General features: G+C 42.4%; 1 protein-coding gene across 1 annotated transcript in view; it reads right to left on the reverse strand.

Annotated features, from left to right (window-relative positions):
• LOC120239521 (inhibitor of carbonic anhydrase-like) overlaps positions 1–22688 on the reverse strand; it is a 41251-nt gene extending 18563 nt beyond the window's left edge. Inside the window, exons 1-9 of the mRNA XM_039243838.1 lie at positions 22626–22688; positions 14641–14813; positions 10854–10962; positions 9792–9953; positions 8455–8611; positions 7604–7659; positions 4250–4428; positions 2749–2920; positions 1689–1831 (exon numbers count right to left, since the gene is read on the reverse strand). Of these exons, the coding sequence (XP_039099769.1) occupies positions 1689–1831; positions 2749–2920; positions 4250–4428; positions 7604–7659; positions 8455–8611; positions 9792–9953; positions 10854–10962; positions 14641–14813; positions 22626–22668 (1194 nt within the window). The 5' untranslated portion in view covers positions 22669–22688. The remainder of the gene's footprint in view (positions 1–1688; positions 1832–2748; positions 2921–4249; positions 4429–7603; positions 7660–8454; positions 8612–9791; positions 9954–10853; positions 10963–14640; positions 14814–22625) is intronic.
• Between the last annotated feature and the right edge of the window lie 2012 nt (positions 22689–24700).

A 24700-nucleotide genomic window follows, 5' to 3' on the forward strand; every position in this document is an offset into this window, starting at 1 on the left:
AATTGAGGCTGAAATACTTAGTGGAATATTATACAGCCATTAAAAACATATTTTAGAGCAAATCAGAGCACTCTAGATGCTGGCGAGGATGTGGAGAAACGGGCACTCTCCTACACTGTTGATGGGAATGTAAACTAGTGCAGCCCCTCTGGAAAACAGTGTGGAGTTTCCTCATAAAATTAACAATAGAACTCCCCTGTGACCCAGCAATAGCACTGCTAGGAATTTACCCAAGGGATACAGGAGTGCTGATGCATAGGGGCACATGTACCCCAATGTTCATAGCAGCACTCTCAACAATAGCCAAAACATGGAAAGAGCCTAAGTGTCCATCAACGGATAAATGGATCAAGAAGATGTGGTTTATCTATACAATGAAATACTACATGGCAATGAGAAAGAATGAAATCTGGCCATGTGTAGCAACATGGATGGACCTTGAGGGTGTTATGCTGAGTGAAATAAGTCAGGCAGAGAAGGACAAATACCATATGTTTGCACATATAAATGGATTAGGAGGAACTTAATGGAGAACCGTGGGGGAAAAGAAGGGAGGAAATAGTGGGGGAGAGGGAGAGAGGCAAACCATGAGAGACTCTTGAATGCTGAGAACAAACTGAGGACTGATGTGTGTGGGGAGGGAGTGGGGAGATGGGCATAGGGGAGGGCACTTGTGGGGATGAGCACTGGGTGTTATATGGAAACCAACTTGACAATAAACTATTTGTAAAAAAAAAAAACATATTTTAAATGAATATTTCATTACCTACCTTCTGTGCTGACTTTAAATAATAATAACAATAGGTAACATTTATTGGCTGCTTACTATATGCTAGGCAATGTCCTGAGCACTCAAATTCATTTAATCCTTTAACTGACAAATTTAGGAGACTGTATAAACTGCCAGATCTTAATGTACGGGTTAGTCCCAGGAAGGTTTACCAAGGCTTTCTCCAAGAAGACTGTGTGTCTCCTAGATTTGTCAATTTTTTTAGTCTTTTATTTATAATTTTCTTTTTTCTTTTTTTTTAATGTTTATGTATTTTTGAGAGAGTGCCAGCAGGGGAGGGGACAGATTGAGGGGAACAGAAGCAGGCTCTGCGCTGACAGGCTGACAGCAAGCCCAATGTGGGGCTCAAACTTACTAACCACAAGATCAGGATCTGAGCTGAAATCGAACGCTCAACTGACGGAGCCACCGAGGTGCCCCATAAATTTATTTTTTCTAACCACAAAAATATTGTCTGCTCTTAGAGAAAGGGAAAGTTAATAACGACACAACTTCATAACTCAGAAATTATATGGTCATGATCTCTGAGTTATGATGTTGTGAATGATTTTATTTATCTTTCATTTCTATTCTAGCATAATATTTTTGGCACCAGAAAAAAGTTAATGACTCAAGGATTGAGAAAGCTGATCTGCTTTCACAATCTACACCCTGGGATGCCACCCTACTTCCTGTAGCTCCCAGGGCTCCAGAGCTGAGCATGTAAGGAGTCAGGTCTTAGGCCAGCCTGAGCTGGAGGGGCACATCGGGTGGAGTTGGGTGGGACTTTGGAGAGTGGGGGCAGCACACAACAGGCACATCTTCACCTCATGGCTGATGGGAATACATATGGGAAGAGGGCAAAGAGGCCATGTGTCTCAGTGTCCAAGCCCAGCCATGGAGGTAGGGCCCTCCTTACCACTATGGTGGCGATGCAGTCCTCAGTGGTCTCCTCGATTGTGCACTGTAAGGCGCCACCACTTACAGCACTCCACTCATCACACTTGACCCTCTCATGGTGGCCCACTGCACACCACAGTACCCTGTTGGAGTCTTCCACGCCTAGGACACATGGAGAGAAGCCCAGCACCCAAAATAAGTCCTAAGATATATCTGCGAGTTTAGTCCACTGGCTGCAGAATGGCTGCCCAATGGTGCCCTTACTGACAGCAGCAGAGTGGGCATGAGACATCACTGCTCCTTCCCTGCCTGTGACCCTCTGGGGGAAATGGGGAACTCAGTACTCAGAAAGAGCAGTGAAGGCAGAATAGTCCCCCTCCCTACTGACCTCACTTCATCAAGTACACCCTTCTGAGGAGAGGCCTTTCTGAGCACTAGCCCAGGTCAGGACCTCCTGGGGTTTGCTCTGACAGGACTAGGTTCTCCCATTGAGCAGCATTACCCAGTTGGCAGTCATGTGTTTTTCTTTGGGGTGTGTCTAATTGTTCTCCCCTCAACCAATATCTGCTCACCACAGTATGCCCACATCTAACTCAGTGGCTTTTGTAGGTGCTCAATAACTATTGGTTGACTAAGTGAAGAAAAAAATAAGGAAAGGAGGAAAGAAAAAAATGAACCATAGGGATCCAGAGGAAGGCAAGAGCTGGATTAACACCCTCTGAAACCCTAGTTTCACTCCTAATAGTGGCACAGGCCATGTTCCGATGTCAGTTTGGGATCTGCTATTTCTCCTATCAAATAGACATGCCACTGGGCAAGGTGACCCTGGATAATACACAGGAGCGAGAACTGTCATTACTTCAAGTTGACCGTATTCTGAAGATCTTCAAAACCCTTTTGTGATCTCATAATTCAGGCCTTTTCTGCAGCTCAGCAGAAAATCCCCTCACGAACCCAGTGCAGTTGGTAGCTCCCTTGGACTCCACAGGCCAGTGAAGTTTGAGTGAGGTGAGGCTTGCAGGCACTGGGAAAGCTTCTCTGGCTTTCCTGCTCTGCTGCCCTCCCAGGACCTTACACACCTATCCTTAGACGCTGAATGGCAGTAGAATATCTGTATCCCAGGTATAGCTTGGCATCCATCTTAGGAGGAAGTCTTAAAAACCCATCAGTAGCATCTGTAAACAGCAAGTCCTTCCCATAAGGAGAGGCAAAGAGCTGGAATTCTGTTGATTTGTTTTTTCCAAAATGTTCCTGTTCAAAGGATAAAACAACAGTGAAGAAGGAAGGCTGGCATAGCAAGGGAAAGGGAAAACAAACCCAAAACCAGATAAAGAAAACTGAAAGGGAAAAAACATGAGCACCTGAGAGTGAAGACAAAGTACCTGGCCCCCCAAAGTCCCTATGGCTCCTGGGCTTCTCATGTCTCTCTCCTAGGAATGATTTACCCAAATCCCAGCTGGTCTGCCATGTGTGGCTTCAGGGAAACTTCTAGGGGCTGTCCCCCTGAGATCCACACCAAGAGGGTTGGGTTGCTGTGGGCCAGGCAGATGTTCCTCTCCAATGTCACGTTCCCGTGGGGCAGGCAGTGAAGGCTGCCTTATTCCTGGCCATCCGACTGTCCTAGTGACTCTAGTGGTCTTTGTTCTGGAGCAGCTAGTGGGCCAGCACCTACCACTGAGCCTGGAGGTCAGGCCTACCACTGAAAGACCAGCTGGAAGCTTTCTGGCCTTCACACAATGGAAGGGCCCTTTGCCTACAACTCCCACTAGCTGGCCCAGCGCCATTCCTAACTATCATACCTACCCCCAGGGTCTTTCCAATGTCTGTCTACTTTTTGCTTTTGCAGTGGCTCTACATGAAATGTTACCTGCTGCCCCCTCTGGAAACTAGGGGTACACACAGCTTACCTCCCAGGGCTCAAAAATCTTCCCAGATATACTCTACAAATCAATCCCTCTGTTCTCTACAAAGTACACAATCCAGGTCCCCAAGGTGGTACCATTTCATCTGGTGATAATTTGTATGTATACTCATCATGTCTCCCACACTCATCTGGGAGCAACTCAAGGGCAAGTCATTGTTCCCTTCATCTCTGAATCCCCAGTGCTGAGCAGAGAGCACCAACAGAGACGGGTCTAGGGGATGAATAAGGGCTGGCTGGGAGAGGCAGCTACCAGCACCAGACAGACAGAATGCTCATGGCCAGAAGCCTGCCACCGAGAGAATTTAGCAGGGCAGGATCACATGCCAGTATGATAATAGAATACTCCATGGGGGAGGGGCATCTTCCCTGAGGACCCTTTAGAACTGGAAAGAAAAAAATGGAGCAATGAGGCACTTCTATGGAGTCTTTGGCTCAGGCGGTCAGTGATATAAGGTGAAGATTTTATTGCCTCTGCTGTCTATAACATGTACAGACTGAGCAGCTTTTCAGTGAAGTAGATGATCTGTGACATGGTTCCTCTCCTACACCCAGAAGAACTTCCAGAGTGGCTAGAAGGGAATATAGGAAAATGCCCCAAATCTAAGCAGGGACAACCCCGCCCCCAAGCAGGAAGGGAGGATGGTGGGTGGGAATACCTGGGCCTGGTTGAGAAGCTCCCAGATCAAGTCCTCCTTGCCCCCGACATTTCGAGCCACGACAGCATGAGAAGGGAAAATGTCCAGATGGCACTTGTTGTATTTATCCACGGACTTCCGGGTGTTGTCCAAGCAGAGCAGCTCATACTGGTCCCTGTCAGCTTTGTTTGGCAGGTTCTCTGGGGGAGGAAAGCCCAGATGAGCCAACTGCAGACAGCTATGAGCTGTGGTCCCTGCTGCTCCCTGAATCACAGACTGTTTGACCTTGTTGTAATAACTTTCTAGGCCCAAGATGGAGCTGCTCTTGCCCAGATGCCACATAAGCAAAACAAAATTTAGATTAACTTTTGTGTCCCTATAAATGCTTTGCTTGACCAGAAAGAAAGTCTAGTCAATCAGCCAGTCCCCAAACACCAAGCCAACTCTGGGCCTTCTAACCTAGACAAGGTTGACTCTATGGCCCCAGCCGATCAGATACTTTCTATTTCTTTCCTATTCTTTATTTATTTACAGAGGCTCCCTGACTTCCACCCCATTTTGCAGTTCTCCAAAAGAAGGCCATCAACTTCATGAAATGTTAAATTGTGTTTGTATCACCTAATTTTTCTTCTTTAATAATTTTCTAACAACCTAAAGAGGACTGGGAGAAAACCTTTTCCAAATACATCTTATACACATGAGGGACCTGAGGCTTCAGGAGGTGAAGTGACTGGTTCGCATTGCAGATAGACACGGGGCCGGGCATGCATGGCCCAGGGCCCCTCTGACTACCCCACGTATCTGTAACTCTACTGATATGAGTGATGACAGCAAATGTTTTCTGAGCACTCACAGCACACCAAAGACTGTGCTGAAGGCTTTCTATGCTCTATTTCATCCTCATAGCAACTGGGGGAGGCCAGTGATATAATGACGCCATTCTAGAGATGAGGAAACTTAGGCTCAGAGAGTTACGGTAACTTGTCAGCCAGTCTGAGCTGATACATCACCACACTAGGACAATCCAGGTCCCCCACTAAAGCGGCAATCCTCCCCTGGAGGCAGAGCCTGCTGGGGAAAGGTGGTAAAAGAGTTGAAGGAGGCACAGGGCCCCAGACAGGGTACTCTACAGGTACAAAGAGGACCAGAAAACCTTGTGAGGAAAACAGACTCTTTGGTTCCTCTTGTTTTGGTGTTTGAAAGTGTTCTGGGTTGAATTATGTCCCCCTGAAATTCCTATGTTGAAGTCCTAAATCCTCATTATGTGAGAATGTGGCCTTACTTGGAAAGAGAGTCATTGCAGATGTCACTAGCTAAGATTAGGTCACACTAGAGCACTTTATACATGTATAAGATATATTTGGAAAAGGTTTTCTTCCAGTCCTCTTTAAGTTGTTAGAACATTATTAAAAAAGACAAATTAGGTGATAACACACTACTCCGGTATGACTGGTATCTGGACAAAAATGCTACACACGCAGGGAGAATGCTGTGTGAAGAGAAGGACTTAGGTCAGGCTGGTGTGACTGCAAGCCAAGGGACACCAGAGATTGCTGGCAACCACCAGAAGCCAGGGGACAGGCAAAGAACAGATTTGCGCTCAGAACCTCCAGAAGGAGCCCACCCTACTGACACCTTGAGCTTGGACTCCTATCCTCTTGAACTGTGAGGCAATAAACTTCTGTGGCTTAAGCCACCCAGTTTGTGGTATTTTGTCACGGCAGCCCTAGCAAACTCACAGGGAAGGTCTTTGGGGTTCATAAACTCTCACACTGAAAGGGAAGGAGTACAGTTAGAGTTCTTGTGATGGTTACAAGTTTAATTAGGTATGTCGCAGAGGAAATACATTTTAAATCTTTACATTGAAAAAAAATTTTAATGATTTAGTAATGTCAGAATTAAATTAAAAGAATCAATATGGTCTAATAGCTCCAGAAAGAACTTTACTTCAGTCACTCAGGGGCCCAGTGGTAGCAGCAGTTCCTTAACACTCACTTGCACCCCAAAAGCCTGGGGGATTGTCTCTCATAAATTTCTATTTAAAAGGCAATGAGTACGGGCACCTGGGTGGCTCAGTTGGTTAAGCGTCCAACTTTGGCTCAGGTCATGATCTCACAGTTCGTGAGTTCAAACCCTGCATTGGCCTCACTGCTGCCAGAACAGAGACTGCTTGAGATCCTCTGTCCCCTCTCTCTCTGCCTCTCCCCTGCTGATTCTCTCTCTCTTTCAAAGTAAATAAATAAACTTAAAAAAAAAAAAGCAATGAGTGATCTATATTACTAGGCAAGTGACTTTCAGCAGAAGCACACCAGGACAGTCTGGGACAACCTGATGTTTTCAGGAAGTGAAGATGTTTTCATATGCTTCAGGGTGAGTGTTAGTTAGAAGATGCTGCCCACTAGCATAGTAACTGTGACCACTTGAGCAGCCAGAGGAAATAACAATGACAATTATCTGGAACAACTTGATTCTGGGAAATGAAACCCATGGATGACCCCACTAATCAAATTTACTGGTAATAAGACATGCACCAATTGCCAAAATGCTAACAAAGCAGGTCAGTGTGTAATAATGAGGGGACTGTGAATTATGAATGGCTGAACAAAGCAACAAAGAACCTTGAACTCCTCTTTCATGCTACAGGAAGACAGTATGTTGTAAGGAACTCTGTAAAAAGTGAGAACTTAAAATTTCCTTTGAGGTAGCAGACATTTATCTTAAAAATGAACCTAACATACTGAATATTCATTTGGTTTAAACATCTTGGGTAATACAAGTGTATTCTGTACCTGATAGAAATTTAATTGGTTACAAAACAAAACCCAGATTCTGTAACTTCAATTTGCCTGAAATACTATTTTGGGTTTTTTTGTTTGTTTCTGATAAATTGCCCCAAACTCTGAAAACAGTTTTTTAATATAGAAACACAAAAGAAATATATTTTTGTCCACAGTAATCATGCTTTTGTAACACATCTAATTGTAGATGTGCTAATAAGTTCTGAAATCATTATAATAATTTGTGTGTGTGTGTTTAAGGAGTTTGAAGCACTACAGAGCCATTTTATACTGAAGAATTCAGGAGAATGTGATTACATTTGAAATGGATATTGCAGTGGCTAAGAGAATTGAATTATTACAACTTGTTTTATTAATTGGTAAATACTGTTTCAATTTGCTTAGTAGATTTACAAACTGAACAAATTGAACACTAAACAAAGTACAAATAACAGAAATGATTTTTATATAGAAGTTCTCCTCTATCATTAACAGTCTTGTCATCACTCATCTCTAGATGTAAGGAAATTTTCAGGCAAGAACCAGTTCCCCTGGCCAGGGTATGGCTCACATGATTCTCCCTCCATTCAGCACTTACCAAACACTGTTATATGCCTCACGAAGGCCACTTCCCCCGCACCATCCTGAAGACACCTGAGGAACAGGACAGCAATAGTCAGGCCACTGTCCATGACTTGGGCTCGCCCTTGCCCTGGCAACCCCCCCTGAGGCTCTGCCCTGGCCACTGGCTCATGGGACTTTGCCCATAGTTTCTCAGACTTCAAAGTGTCCCCACAGAGGCAATGGCCTTGTCTGAGGGGATTTTGAACCTCCACAGCCATCCTGGGTCTGAAGTAGGCAGAGGCTCTGTAAGCCACAACCCAGTCGACTCTAGGGAGGGATGGTGTGAAGGAAGGACCCTCACCTTTCTCTTCAAAGGCAACTTAAAGTGATTTATTATTATTAATTTTTAATAAAGTCTTCAAGCCTAATACATGGAGGATAAAAACTCAGGATAGCCTTGGATTCCTGGTGAGTTTGTTCTGGTTTTGGCCAGTAGCCATTTCTCTTAAAGACAGCAGAGGCTGAGAGGGAGGTGGGGAAAGGTGGCCACATGTCCCTGACATGGGGAGAGGTCTTGGCCTTTGGCCCAGCTGGAAGCCCAAGCCTGTGTCCTTGGATCCCAGAGACCCAGAAATGGGTCTGGCCCCTCAGCCCTCCCTGGTCCAGGAGGGTAGCACATAGAGCCCAGGCACTGGGGAGTATAGAGGGGCTCCCACACAGAAGACTACTCTTCAGGATGGTTAGGAGTGAGGCTGGGCCATGGGAGGCACTCAGGACCCTGGGTTTCACACTGACAGCCCAGGTGGTCTGGGCAGGCCCTGTCTGCTGCTGGTGCCTTAGTTTCCCCATCATCAGGGTGAGGAGAAGAGGGGGCCCCTCACTCACCTGAAGGCACCTGAGTAGCCAAAGTATGGTTCCTCGAAGGAGCAGGCACACTTGTCTTTTCCTTTCCCCACACACAGTTGACACAGACTGGGGAATGCTGTCCTGTCCGCACAGGGCACACAGCTGCTTAAGAAGAACTTGACCATTTCTGCTGTGGCTGCTCAACACAGACATATAGACCTCAGGGCATCAACTGGTTGGGGGCTTCTGGGTTGTGCATGTGTGTGAATAAGTGACCCTATGTGAGAGCCCAGGAGATTGTACACACTTCTCAGGACTGTCCTGAGGAAGCAGATGTCCAGAGGTGGCCAACAGTGCCCAGGGCCAAGGAAGTGGATGGACCGGGGTCCCCATTTGTTCAGACATCACACTAAGGCGTGGGCCTGCGGCTCCTAGCATGTCCTCTGCAGGCCATGAGAGCCACGTACCTACACTGAACCAAGGGGCCTTGTTAACTCACCACCTTAGAGGCTCTAGGTGTGGCAGGCAGAACTCTAAACACTGCAGGAGGTCTGACAGCCCTTCCTTACCTCAGGACATGGTCCCACCCACCCTTCTCCCCTTTGGATCCAGGCACTATGGTCGTTGACGGGAACTCCTCTTCCAGGAATCCATGGGAGGGAGTTGGGTAATTTGCCTTGTGGTTGGTAGAGGTATGCCAACAGTCATAACTTTTGAGACAGATTCCAGTAGTGTCAGACACTGAGGCAAGAGAGACCCCAAGAAAGGGCAAACATGGCCAGAGCTGTGGCTCCAGCTGTAGCACTCCATCTCACCCCAGAAGCCCCTTGTTCCTATTACAGGCAAAACATGGATGCTGCCGAGTTGGCAGGGATCAAAAGCACAGAAAGATTTGTCTGTCATCTTTCAAGGGCTAATGAGGCACCCTAGGCTCCCTTGGCTTATCATAACTGAGCAAGAAGCACACAAAAAATCTTGGCTTCAGTCCACTCCTCCCTTCTTGCCCCCATCCCAAGCCCTCACCCCAGGCACTGAGGCCTGACTGCTGGTGGTGTGTCTATAATCCCTAGTGAGCCTTCCTGGGAAGCTGGCAGGGAGTTCCCCTTTCTCATGAGCCTCAGGGACGGCCCTTGTCAAGCCAAACTGCTGGGGTTACAATGAATGTGGGGTTGTCAGAAGCTCAGAGACCAAGGCACTTTTGCTGAGAGAAGACTCAGCTGCCAGGTCCCAAGCTAGTCACATTTAAAGCAGGCTGTCCTTTCCTCAACTTGTAATGATACTCAACGCCTGATAGTGATTATATGGCCCCAACACAATCAATATGGATGACTGTAGTAGGAGACCTGCCTGAGGGCACCCAGCCCTAGCAGACTTACCTTCTTCAACAGAGTCAGAAGGAAGAAGTACCCCAATGGGGATGTTCCACCCAGCAGACCATCCTAGGCCTGTATGGCAAGACTTCTTGCCTTGGAGCTGGTTCAGCTGGAAGTTACTGTCCTTCTTCACCACAGCTACGGCATAATGGTAGGTTTGTGGATCTGCAAAGGAACAGAGAGAAAGATGGATCAAAGGAACATCCCACATTGTTGCTAACTAATCTTCCAGAGTGCGTGCAATGGGCAACTTCAGGGAATCCTAGGACCTGCACCATCCCCTGGTGAACAGGTAGAAAAGGAAAAAATTAGCCTTTGATTCACAGGAGGGGGGAAAAGTCCCTTTTCAGGGCAATGAACACCAGTTCTTTTCTGCCAGCCCCTCCCAGTCAGTGGAGACATGGGGATGGGGGCCACCAGCTACTATAAGGCCTGCAGGGCCTTCTTAGGGAGACCTTCAGCTCCCAGTCATTGTGATGTTACTGTTTCTCTCCAAAGGCTTTTCTCCTTTCTCTGCTTCTCTGCCTGCAGCCCAGACACAATGGAAAAGGTGTGAGAGGAAGGATGCAGGGGTGACTCCAGGCTTTTCCCAGGGCCCTGAAAGTTGCTGGAGTCAGGTAGAGGTGGGCTGTGCTCACACACCTACTGATGACATTTATGAACAAGTATGGGGAGGAGGCAAAGCCTCATTCGTCAACTCCCCCAAAACTTCTCCTCACGTCTTTCACAGGCCCACGTTCTGTAGCAACTTCAGGGGAATTAGCACAGGCAAGAGGCTGTCCAGAACTGTGTATCTCGAGAGATGGGCCTCCCAATGGTGCAACCCCACTGGGTAGGTGATGGACTCTGGACAGCACTGACCCCTCTTATCCAGCAGTACCAAGGGCATTTCCATCAGGATGCATACAGTTCACAACTTCCCTGGGAGAGTCAACATTCTAGCCCTCGTAGGTCAGTGTAGATGACAGAATCCTTCAATCCAAAGGTATAATGCTGACAGAGACCCTGCCTCCCCCAACGGTTGCAGCATCAGACTAGAGACCTGGGGCCCCAGGGAGAACACACCATCTTTCGACCCAAAGAATTCTGCCACAATAGGCTTCAGGTTAAAGGGGAGCTGGCCTGCCTCAAACACCAAACCTCCTTCGACAGTCACAGCATCTGCTTCATTTGCCTGAAAGAGAAGAGACCAGACCATGAATGGAGCCCCTAAGCTAGCCCTCTGCCGGGGACACTTGACCCATAGATACCTGCATAGGTCAGACTTCATTCCCTCCTTAATGTCCACTGAAATGTCACCTCAGCAAGGCTCTCTCCAACCACAATACTACCACTCCATGCACAAATGCTGGTCCCCCACCCCCATTGCTTTTTCCTTCTCCCCAATCGACCACCCGACAAACTTTCATTGTTTATTGTTTCTCTTCCCCTTTGGAATGCAAGCTTCATTTTTTTGTTTGGTTGGCTTTTTCCTGATGAATCTCAGAACCTAGAGAAGTACCTACTACAGGTAGGTGTTTAATAGATATTTGTTGGAGAAGTGAGTGAGTGAATTGTTGAATATTTCCATCCATAAGAAGCTATGGTTTGCATTCACAGATCTGGATTCTCCAAGTATCTGTCAGCCTAGGACTCCTTCCTTCTTGTGAGAAGCAGAAACCTCACAGCCTCTCCTCAGATGTGAGGTGGATCATTTCTCAACTCTTCATAGAAACCTTTTTTTTTTTTTTTTTGAAAGAGAATGAGTAGGGGAGGGGCAGAGAGAGAAGGAGAGAGAGAATCTTAAGCAGGCTCCATGCACGGCACAGAGCCTGACACGGGGCTCAATCTCACAACCATGAGATCATGACCTGAGCTGAAATCAAGAGTTGGACACTTAACCAAATGAAATCATTTTTTGAATTGATTTATCAATTCACATTTGTAGTAACTGGCTTTTTTTTTTTTAATCATGTAGACAACTAGGTAGATGAATGTATATATAGCAAGCTGTGAATATGTGTTAATTTTGTTTGCTTTCAGTCCTCCTAACATCTGCACCAGGACCCTGGTCTTTGTAACACTGCTATTTAAATATTTTATACTTTCAGGTAGGCCTCCACCACTCCCTTGCTAATTTTCTTTTTTAAAATACTATTTATATTCTTATCCATGTGCTTTTTCTTAAGATTTTATAATTATTTGACTCTTTTAAAAGGACTATACTGTGATGAAAATTATATTAAACTTATTAGTTAACTTTGGGGAAACATGCAACTATTTGATATTTAGTCTTCCCATCTAGGAATATGTCATATGTTTTAATTTATTAATAAATATTGTCATTTATCCTAGACCTTTGTATCATATTTGTTACAATCTTGGAGACCTGTCATATGATTTTTTTTCTGAAACATTTTTCTGTTATAATAGAATATATTACAGCATAACAGAATTATAGTGTACTATTTAAAATTTTTTAATGTTTATTTATTTTTGAGAAAGAGAGAGAGTACACAAGTAGGGGAGATGCAGAGAGAAAGGGACAAAGAATCCTAAGCAAGCTCTATGCTGTCAGCACAGAGCCTAGTGTGGGGCTCAAACCCACGAACTGTGAGATCATGACCTGAACTGAAATTGAACGCTCAACCGAGCCACCCAAGTGCCCCTATAGTATATTATTTTAAATAAAAATGAGTTACAAATTTGGGTTACTTTTCCCCAACTAATGACTGTTGTATATGAAAATAACATTGTGATATATTTATCTATTTACAAACTAATTTATTCATTAACAAATAATTATAGTCATATTTTTCTTTTTTATGGTTGTACCACAATTTATTTATTCATTAATCAGTTAATGGACATTTGAGTTGTTTTTAATTTTAACATTATGAATAAAGCAACGGTAAACATTAACATACAGATACTTATGTAGACATATGTTTTTATTTTGGCCGGTGGGGGGGAGTAGATACCAAAAAAGGGTAGTATGATAATCATATATTTAACTTCAGGAGAAAGTTCCAAACTGTTTCCTAGATATGCTATTTTGCATTCCCACCAGAACTACCTGAGGGTTTCAGTTGCTCTAAATCTTTATTAGCACTTACTATGATTAGTGTATTTTATTTTGACTAGTTTAGTAGATATGTAGTGTTAGTGTCTTAATTTGCATTTCTGTAATGACTGACAACTTTGGATATGTTTTCATGTGCTAATTTGCCATCTGTATGTGAGGGGATGTCTGTTCAAATCTTTTGCTCATTTAAAAAATTGGGTTGTCTCATTTTTATTGGGTTTTAAGTTTTGTTTTTTTTCAAATTTACATCCAGGTTAGTTAGCATATAGTGAGATAATGATTTCAGGAGTAGAATCCAGTGGTTTATCCCCTGCATATAACAGCCAGTGCTCATCCCAACAAGTGTCTTCCTTAATGCCCCTTGCCCATTTAGCCCATTCCCCCCAGCTGTAACCCCTCCAGCAACCCTCAGTTTGTTATCCATATTTAAGAGTCTCTTATGTTTTGTCTCCTTCCTGTTTTTATATTATTTTTGCTTCCCTTTCCTTATGTTCATCTGTTTTGTATCTTAAAGTCCTCATATGAGTGAAGTCATATGATTTTTGTCTTTCTCTGACTAATTCCATCCATGTTGTTGCAAATGGCAAGATTTCATTATTTTGAATTGCCAAGTAATACTCCATTGTGTATCTATATATGTATATATACATATATCACATCTTCTTTATCCATTCATCCATCGATGGACATTTGGGCTCTTTCCATACTTTGGCTATTGTTGATAGCGCTGCTATAAACATTGGGGTACATGTGCCCTTTTGAAAACAGCACACCTGTATCCTTTGAATAAATACCTAGTAGCACAATTGCTGGGTCATAGGGTAGTTCTATTTTTAATTTTTTGAAGACCCTCCATACTGTTCTCCAGAGTGGCTACACCAGTTTGCCTTCCCACCAACAGTGCAAAAGGGTTCCTCTTTCTCCACATCCTCACCAGCATCTGTCATTGCCTGAGTTGTTAATTTTAGCCATTCTGACTGGTGTGAGGTGGTATTTCATTGTGCTTTTGATTTGTATTTTCCTGATGATGAGCGATGTTGAGCAATTTTTCATGGGTCTGCTAGCCATCTGGATGTCTTCTGTAAAAAAGTATCTATTCATGTCTTTTGCCCATTTCCTCACTGGATTATTTGGGAGGGGGCAGTGTTGAGTTTGATAAATTCTTCATAGATTTTGGATGCTAGCCCTTAAACTGATGTGTCATTTGCAAATATCTTCTCCCAATGCATCAGTCGCCTTTTAGTTTTTTGTTTCCTTTGCCATACAGAAGATTTTTATCTTGATGAGGTCCCAATAGTTCATTATAGTAATATTTTTCTTGATTCTCCTATACTTTCCAGGCATGCAGTCATCTGAAAATATTGATATTTTATTTGTTTCTTTCTATTTCATGTGTATTTTGTATCTTATTGCATTACTGGAAAATTCCAAAAACAATGTTAAGTAATAATGGTGATACTACAGCTTCTTGTTAATTTCTGACTCTGTATAGATTTCTCTTCCAGTGCAATTCTGGCTTAGCTTTACTGCTGGCATTTTCATTGACTCCTTCTCTATTAGTTGTTTAATTACTATTATTGTTTTTGCTATTAATGAATGTTGAGCACCTATATTTTTCTCTATACACAGTCCCTGTACTTTCAGGTCTTTAGCTTATTTCCTTCTCCTCTAAAGCATGGTCTAGTTTCTGTGGGAAGAAAGTTGTTCTGAAGCAATAAACAATAACAAATGCAGAAAAAGGAAGTGTGAGGTTTTTCTTCCACTCTCCTTTAGGCGGCTTTGACTTACCTGAATGGTCTTGATGCACTCTAAGTGAGAGGCTCTCTTCACACAGGTGACATGAGGACCATCTGCTGGAAGGACCTTTTTCATATTGTTACTGAAATCGGAGCACTTACTGGCCTCATGACTTGAGACAGTGCACCACCTCACAGTTTTCCCAGGGACAGCCAGACACAGACCTAGGAGACAGACACCAGAGGTGTAAGGGACCCACAGCATTCATCTTTCTCTGCTGGTAGAAGAGGTTAAAGACAAGGCAAACGGTTGCCTGCGTGGGATAGACCAAAACTGGCTTGGCTGCATGGCTCACGTAAGTTTTCAGGTCCCGCTTCTCTGATTGTGCCTTTCCCCTTGCAGAAACAACACCAAAAGCACTCCCCAAAAGGTAAACAGAATTATCACATGACCCAGAAATCCCACCCCTCAGTATATATCCCAAAGAATTGGAAACAGGTACTCCAATACATGTACACAAATATTCATAGTAGCACTACTCACAATGGTCAAGAAAGGCAGAAACAACCCTAAAGTACATCAATGGATGAATGGATAAACAAAATATAGCACATCCATACAATGAAGTATTATTCTGCCATAGAAAGAATGAAGTACTGCTATATGCTACAACATGGATGAACCTCAAAAATAGTATGTTAAATAAAAGAAGCCAGGCACAAAAGGCTACACAGTATATGATTCCACTTATATGAAATATCTAGAATAGGTAAATCTATAGCGACACAAAACAAATTGGTGGTTGCCAGGAGCTAGGGGACAGAGGAATGGATACTGACTGCTTAATGGTACAGGATTTTCTTTCAGCATGATGAAACTATTTTGGAACTAGGTAGAGATGGTAGTTGCACAACACTGAGTATACTAAATGCCACTGAATTGTATACTTCTAAATGATTAATTTTATTTTAATGAACGTCACCTCAGAAAAGAAAAAATATAAAAGAAACTTATGGGAGGGTGCCTGGGTGGCTTAGTTGTTAAGCATCTAACTCTTGATTTTGGTTCAGGTCATGATCTCACGGTTCATGAGTTCGAGCCCCACAGTGGGCTCTGTCTGCACTGCCAGTGTAGAACCTGTAGAGGGGATTCTCCCTCTCTTCCCCTCCCCTGCTGTTGCTCTCTCACTCTCTCAAAATAAGTAAATAAACCTAAAAGAAAAACCTATGGGAAGAAATCTTGAGCCTACTAATTTAGTCATTCTTTTGACATTAGACACTCCAACCTTATATGGTACTAATTGCTGGGGCACTAAAATCAGTACATGTTTTATTCATTTTAAGGTAGGTAATAAGTGTAGAGGCTATTTTAAAGGCAAAATGACGTTTACAAATCTGTAGTATTTGAGCCAGATGTTATTTTAAATAAAATCTAGAAGATGAAAGTACAGCAGGAACAGCTCCCAGTTTTTGATGAAGTCCTGTATGTCAGGCAGTGTGCCAACCACATTACTCTGCTCTAATGTCCAGAAATCTCCTGACATTTAAATATTAGTGTTTCTGTTTGTAGATGAAATTTAAGAAAAAGACTATCAAGGACATAAAATAACTTGAGAAGAAACTAATATCTGAACTACCCAAGTCTGGTTGACTCCAAAATCTGTACTGCCTTTTAAGTATCTGTGAGAAAGAAACATCAAAAGAAATAGGACAGGAGATGCCAAATTACCTTAGACAGAATCCCATACGAAACAAAGAATGACATATGGAGCCCGTCAACCCTATCTGAAAAAGCCTTTAAGAGCAGCAGCCCAAGGAAGGAGAGCAAGCTAGGGAATGGAACTCTAGATGCCATGTGCCCTTGTGCAGAATAGAAACATTTGGAGTATTGGTTTTCATTTGCATTTTGAGCCTTTCAAAGCATGTTTATTCTGCTTCCTAATGTACATTGCTAAAACATCTTGTGCTTAGAAAAAACTGGCAACAGTAAAGACAGTACAACTCTATAAATGAAAATAGCTTTGTAAGCACGTTAAGTTATACAAAGAGCTACTATATCCAACTGCAGGGTTTGTTTTTCTTTTTCAAAGGTATGTACTTTTTGGGAAAGCTTTTCTGAAAGTTTATATTTTCAGTCATCACTGCTTATGTTCAAATAATTAAAACTAGTTTCTGCACTTCTAATTTTTTTTAACTGTGAGTACAAAACAGGGCGAATGAAATTGTATTATTAGGGGAAAAGTGGAAGTCTTGACAGAAATAAAACAAAAGAACCAAAGGCGAATGGACTTTTGCTCCTACCTATGAAGGGGTAACTGATATGGGACTTGCTCTAGTACTTTAAACAACTAAAACACACACACACACACACACACACACACACACTGTGGAAAAAACCATTTGAAGAAAAGTTTTAAAGTATTGGACAATGGACAAGAGAAAACCAGAGTAGCAATATTTATATGAGACAAAATAGACTTTAAAACCAAAACTGTAATGAGACAAAAAAGTACACTATATAAAAATAAAGGGAATAATCCAACAAGAAGATATAACAATTGTAAATATTTATACACCCAACATAGAAGCACCCAAATACATAAATCAGTTAATAACAAACATAAAGGAATCAATCGACAATACAGTAATAATAGGGGACTTTAACACCTCACTTACATCAATGGATGGATCATCTAAACAGAACATCAACAAGGAAACAGTGACTTTGAAGGACACATTAGACCACATGGAACTTAACAGATATATTCAGAACTTTCCATCCTAAAACAGCAGAATACACATTCTTTTCAAAGCACACGGAACTCTCCTGAATAGATCATATATTAGCCCACAAAACAAATCTTAACCAATTCAAGATCAAATGCATCTTTTCTAACCATATTATGAAACTAGAAATTAACCACAAGAAAAAATATGGAAAGAACACAAATACATGGAGGTTAAATAACAGGTTACTAAACAATGAATAGGTCAGCCAGGAAATTAAAAAAAAAAAATTTAAGTACATGAAAACCTCTGGGATGCGCAAAAGTGTTTCTAAGAATGAAATTTATAGCAGTACAGACCTACCTCAAGAAACAAGAAAAATATCAAATAAACAATCTAACCTTGTACCTAAAGGAGCTAAAAAAGGAGTAACAAACAAAGCCAAAAACAAACAGAAGGAAGGAAATAATAAAGATTAGAGCAGAAATAAATGTTATAGAAACTTAAAAAAATAATAGAACAGATCAATGAAACCAAAAGCTGGTTCTTTGAAAAAATAAAAAAAAAAAATCAAAAACCTCTAGCCAGACTTATCATGAAACAAAGAGAAAGGACTCAAATAAATAAAATCACAAATGAGAGATGAGAAATAACAACCAAAACATCTCCAATAAAGGGTTAGTATCCAAAATATATAAAGAGGTTATAAAAACTTAACACCTCAAAAACAAATAATCTAATTAAAAGTGGGCAGAAGACATGAACAGACATTTCTCCAAAGAAGAAGACATTCAGATGGCCAACAGACAGATGAAAAGATGCTCAATATCACTCACCATCAGGGAAATGGAAACCAAAACTACAAGGAGAGATCACATCACACCTGTCAGAATGGCTAAAATTAACAACACAAGAAACATGTATTGGCAAGAATATGGTGTAAAAGGAACACTCATGCAATATTGATGGAAGTGCAAACTGGTACAACCACTGTGGAAAACAGTACAGAGTTTCCTCAAAAAGTTAAAAATAGAACTACCCTAGATTCCAGAAATCATAATACTGGGTATCTACCCAAACAACACAAGAACACTAATTCAAAGGGATACATGCACCTCTATATTTATAGCAGAATTAATTACAACAACCAAGATATGGAAGCAGCCCAAGTGTCCATCAACAATGGACAGCAATGGAATATTACTCAGCTATAGAAAAGAATGAAAATTTAAAAACAAAGAATGACATATTGCCATTTGCAATGACATGCATGGAGCTAGAGAATATAATCCTAAACGAAATAAATCAGAGAAAGATAAACACTACATAATTTCACTCAAATATGGAATTTAAGGAAGGAAATGGGCAAAGGGAAAAAATAAGAGAGACAAAGCAAAACACAGACTCTTAATTAATTATAGAGAACAATCTGATGGTTACCAGAGGGGATGGGGTGGAAGGATGGGTTAAATAGATGATGTGAATTAAGAAGTGCACTTGTCATGATGAGCACTAGATGATATAAGGAATTATTCAATCACTATATTGTAGACCTGAAACTAATATTATACCGAATGCTAACTAACTGGAATGAAAAAAAAATAACATAACATAATATATTGTACCATTGGAAGTGCAGGACTATAATTTCTGAGAGAAGGGAAACAAATAACATGAGTCCTATAATCACCCTAACTTTCTTCCTGAACCAAATTTCCAGATGGCAGAGCAGAGAGAAGAAAACCAAGTAGCCTGATCAGCTTACCAAGCTGAGGAGACAGAGATCATTGTTAGTTAAGGCTAAGGCAACTAGAATTTGTAGCACAGATTACCAAACAGTAGTGAATGCCAAAAAGGAGAGAAGAGAGAGAGAGAGAGGTGATTGAGATCCAGAATCTACATACCTTTGAGATTCTGCCTAAATACCATCTTGAGCATTGTAGAAGCCAGTTTTCCAGAACTTGAATAGGGTCAGGAATCATCTCAGATTCCCATGATTCAGAATGGAGAAAAATCTTGTTGAATAAATAGTGCATTTATTAAAGTTTCCAGAAGTAAGCTAAACCACCCTAGATTAAAGAATATTCTAGACACAGACTAAAAATTTTAAAACCTAGTTTTGAAAGAATTAAGCTGATCTGCATATAATATGACTGCCTGCCAGAACAAGGTTTAACATTCTTTAAATGTTATTCTTAAAAAAATGTAATCTTTAAATAAAAACAATGAAATTAATTTTTTGAAAAACCACACCAAATTCCAACACTCAGCAAGGTAAAATCCACAATGTCCAGCAACCAACAAAATTACTATGCTGGTGAAGAAGCAGGAAAATGTAACCTGTAACCAAGAGGAAAACAGTCAACAGAATTAGAACTAGAAGTAAAAGGGATGATGAAAGTAACAGAATATAACTTTAAAACGGCTATTTTAAGTGTTATAAGTATGCTCAGAGATTCAAAGGGAAGTTTGAATGTAATGAGGAAACAAATGTAAGCTATAAAAAGAGCCAAAAGGAATTGCTAGAGATAAAAAACAGAACACCTGAGGGGCACTTGGATGGCACAGCCAGTTAAGCATCTGACTCTTGATTTCAGCTCAGGTCATGATCTCAAAGTTTGTGGAATCGAACTCCGTGTCAGGCTCCACACAGTGCAGAGACTGCTTGGGATTTTGTCTCTCTGCCCTGCCCACTGCTCATGCTTGCTCTCTCTCAAAATAAGTAAATAAGCTTTTTAAAAAAAAAGAATGTCTGAAATGAACATTTAACTGAATAAAATTAACAGCAGATTACATACTGCAATAGAAAAAAAAAAAATCCGGAAGATATTACTTGAAACTCTCTGAAATGAAGCTCAGGGAGGGAAAAAAAAAAAAAAAAGAAAAGAAAAAGGATGAAAAACCAATAAACAGAGCCTCAGTGACTTGTCACACAATACCAAGTGATCTAACATATGTAACTGCAGTCTGTCCTATGGGAAAAGGTGGAGGGAGGGGCACCTGAAAAAAATGTGAGGAAATATTTGGCCAGAATTTTCCCAAATGTTGTGAAAATTATAAACTCACAGTCTAGAGCCACCAGAGAAAAGAGACAAATTAAGTATAGAGGAACAAAGATAATACATACCATAGACTTTTTGTTCGAATCCACATTAAGTCATAGACAAAATGCCAAAATAAAAGTAACCTATTAACATAGAAATCCATACCCAAAGAAAATAACTTTCAGAACTGGAGGCAAAAATGAACCTTTTCAGGCAAACAAATGTTGAGGGAATTTGGCAACAGCAAATTTGCACTACAGTATATGTTAAAGGAAGTGCCAGGCCTAAGTGACTATACTGGTGAATCCTATCAAACACTTAAGAAAGAAATAATACCAATGCTGCACAATCTATTTTATAAAATAGAGAAGAGAGGAAAACTCCTTACTAATTTTCTAAGGCCAGTATTAACCTGATATCAAATCCAAACAAAGACATTACAAGAAAACAAAACTATTGGCAAATATCCCCCATGAATGCAGACACAAAATTCTATACAAAATTCTTTACTATGCAAAATCAGTCAGTAAAATTCACCATACTGCAAAATTTAAAAATTCATAATTATCTTGATAGGTACAGAAGACATACTTGTCAATTCAACACTCCAAGCAAAGGTCTACTAATAATAAACCGCTTTCTTTTGATCTTTTTAATTATAAACTATTTTGGTTGCATTACTGTCATTTCCCATCAGAAGAGTTTTTGTTGGAAAAGAATACTGAGCTTTGAAAAGACAACATCCTAGACTCCAGCCTGGTTCATATCCAGTGGCCCACTGGGAAGGACTATGGGGGTGGGGATGGGAGAGGTAGGCAGCTCTTGCCTCTGGTTTGTAAATACAGACCAGATTGGGAAAATGACCTTTTGGTCAGTGCCTGGCATTTCCAGGAAAGGAGATATAGGAAGAAAAAAATAACACAAGCCCTGGTCAGGAGCAAGTAAGGAACATCTAGGGGGCTTCACTCTGAGTCCCCAGTGGCTGTAGTTGGAACACAGCTGTACTCTGCCTTTCCAGCCTTTCCCAGCCCCTGCAGAGCCTCTGTGTGGCACTATGTGGCACTCCTTGCCCTTCCTGCCTTTTCCTCCCTCTGTCATCCCCAAGTTACCCCTCTCCTCAAGTATGATACCTTACCTCTCCAGAAGTTATTTAAGATAGCCTGAGAACAGACAGAACCAGTCTGGGAAGAACCAAGTTGTCCATCCATGCAGGGCTTTTCACATGCATGAGCTCATTGACTTTGTACCATTGCCTACCTTCCTACAGTTACCCAGCCAAGAGCCCTGGGCTCCCCCTCCCCAACACAGGAAGGGGCCTGCTACATTTATGTTCAGGATTTTTACCAGTGGCAACTCACCTGTGTCTAGAGCTCTGTCATTAGGTACATTATCTCATTTCACTTTCACAGTGTTGGCTGTGAAAAAGCAGTGCCTACTGAACTAATGAGGAAACCAGTTCAGAGAGGTCAAGGGATGGCCCAGAGTCACACAGAACTGAGTCGCAAGCAGATCCTATTTTAGGATGATTGCCTTTCCCATACATCCTCTACCTCCCTGTTGTGTGATAAGGATGAGAGATGTACAGTTCAAAGCAGGAAAACCCTTCTGGTTAGGTACCTGATATGTCAAGCATATCTGACATTAAGCCCCTCCCTCACTTACTAATAACACAAAGCCATGAGCCCTGGGGAAAATCCCTTCTCTCTTCTGATCCTATCTCCTTCACTGGGAACTGAATCAATGGCTTCTAGGCTAAGTGTCGTAAGTCTTTTCTGTAAGGGACTAATGAGAAAATAGTTTAGGCTTTGTAGGCTATAAGGTCTCTGTAGCGACTACTCAATTCTGTCCTGGAAGCCTGAGCGCAGCTATAGACAATACTTACCTGAATGAACATGATCGTGTTCCAAAAAAATGTTATTTACGGACACTGAAGTTTAAATTTCATATAATTTTCGTGTGTCAAAACTATTGTTCTTTTTGTTTTCTTTCAGTCATTTAAAGATGTAAAAACCATCATTAGCTCATCCAGCAGTACATCGGGCAACAAGCGGGATTTGGCCTCCTGCCCTATGCTACAAAAGTTTGTCAGGTGCTTGGGTTCACCTCTCCCCCGCTGCGGCAGAGGCACTTTGGAACTAGCCAGCGCTGGGCTGCTTCCGAGCCCCTTACACCCAGGCTGGGCAGTCCCGCTATGGTTGACCCTAGGCTGGCACCCGGTCCGCGCCCTGGAGGGCCAGCCCCCACACGGCTCCCAGTGCGCACTCACCCAGGGTCCCTGCGCACAGCAGGGAGCAGATGGCGAACTTCATCGTCGGCTGCAGGAACGCGACACTGACGCGGCTCCGGGCCCTTAGGCAGGCTTTACCTGCCCCTCCCCGGGGGGAGCGGATCCGCCTCCCATGAAGGGTTCACCTTTTGGGCAGATCGTCCTCGCCACACCCCCGACCGCAGGGCTGAAGGGCGGCAAACTCGAGCCACGCTCTGTCGACCCGCGGCCACCCTGTCCGCCCAGCTCCCGGAGCTGCTGGACTGCACCTAGCTCGCTGGTTAGGGGTCCGCATGCGGGAGGCGTGAGCGGACGCAACCTCGGAGCCCGCTGGACTGGCCGCCTTCACAGAGGGAGAAGGCAGGTGATCGGCCGGGTTCCAGGGAAGTTACTAGGATCTAAGTTCCCTGACGCCTGGGCCTTCATCTAGCCATGCAGCTCGTAAATGTTTAGAAAACACAGAGTCCAGAGGAATGGGGACACAGAATGAAACCTGGGGACTCTTCCACCCACGAAAGCATGCGCACACGGACACACAATGTTCTGAACACCATTTTCAGGCATCTTCAGACTCTTCCTGCGAAAGGAAGGTCGCCCTCTCCGGACGCCTTCTGGAACCCCCTCCCCCTTCCCCAAAGACGGTGTTGAAGGCTGCGGTCAGGCGAAGGGCTGAGGGCTGCTTCTACTTGGTCCTGCAGACTACCGCCCAGTCATGAAGTCGGTGACCCCTGCTTAGGAAAGGTTTAGATAAAGTCTTAACAATTTTTGTTGAAGTACAATAAACATACGTAAAACTTCACACATCCTGTGTACAGCTTGATGAAATATCACCAGGTGAACACATCCGTATAACCAGCACCCATATCAGAAAACAAAACGTTCACAGAGCAGAGATGGCCCCGTGGTGCTTTTTCCAGTTGCTTTCCGTGCCCGTCACAAAATACACATTTTCTTGACTTCTAACAACATGAACCAATTCTCCTGGTAGAGATGGAATCATACAATATGTACAAAGTTGTGTCTGGCTTCTTTCACTCATGGTTATATGTGTAAGGCTCATTTATAAATGCTCTATCTCCTCCTTCATTTATTCATACCTTTGAAAGGAAATAGGATCTGTAAGGGCAGACATCTCATTTTCCTTGCTCGACATAGAAATCCTAAGCTTGGAAAATAATACCTGGTATATAGGGCTCAAAAAAAAAATTATCAAATAGATGAATAAATGCACATAAATGTTTGTCTCAAGAGTAGATTGAGCAATCTCTGCAGACCTGTGGACCAAAACCAAAGAGTCAAGGCGTGAACATTTCTCCTAAGGTTAATGATCTACCCAAAGCTAACACAGCCCAAATCCAGTAGGGCCAACGTAACTTCTGACCCCTGCATGGAGCAAACTCTGAAAAATTCCTATGTACAGGGACAAAGTCGTATTGCAAAGGGAGAGCATCCAAAGTGCTAAAGTTATCTCCATTGCTTTGGCACAATCTGTCACAGTAGCAGAGCAAAACTTTAGAAAATTATATTGTGGGACTAATTTAAAGACTTCAAGACAGCCTTTGGAAAATTAGGCTTTTGTAAATTTATCATTAACTATATACCGGGCACTGAGATAAGTGCTTTTCAAATATTAATTTATAGTAACCCTATGAGGCAGATGCTATTATTATTCCTATCTCATACAGGAAGAAAGTGAAGCACAGAGAGGTTAAGTAACTTGCCCAAAGTCAGACAAGAATACATGTCAGAGCCAACATTGAAACCTGCTTCCATAGTCCATGCTCTTCTCCATGTGGCTTCTGGCATTTTTCTTTGGAGTGATTTTCCTCTTTCCTCTTCCCAAGGGCCTTTGTGGTAATAAAGATGATTTGTTTAAACTTTGCCAAGTTTAGAATTGATTAGGTCAACTTGGTACTCGTTGCCATAAAAGATGAAACTCCAAATCTCAATGGTTTACCTTAATGGAATAAAGACCAATTGACAGCCATGGTGGTGATTTGTTAGAGAGGTGGGGGTAGGGAGTTCACCTGCACAGCTCTGGTGAATCCATCAGAGGTTGAGTCTGAGAGAGGCTC

This window comes from Hyaena hyaena, unplaced genomic scaffold, assembly GCF_003009895.1.
Source record: "Hyaena hyaena isolate Hyena2069 unplaced genomic scaffold, ASM300989v1 scaffold_234, whole genome shotgun sequence".
NCBI classification, from domain to species: domain Eukaryota; kingdom Metazoa; phylum Chordata; class Mammalia; order Carnivora; family Hyaenidae; genus Hyaena; species Hyaena hyaena.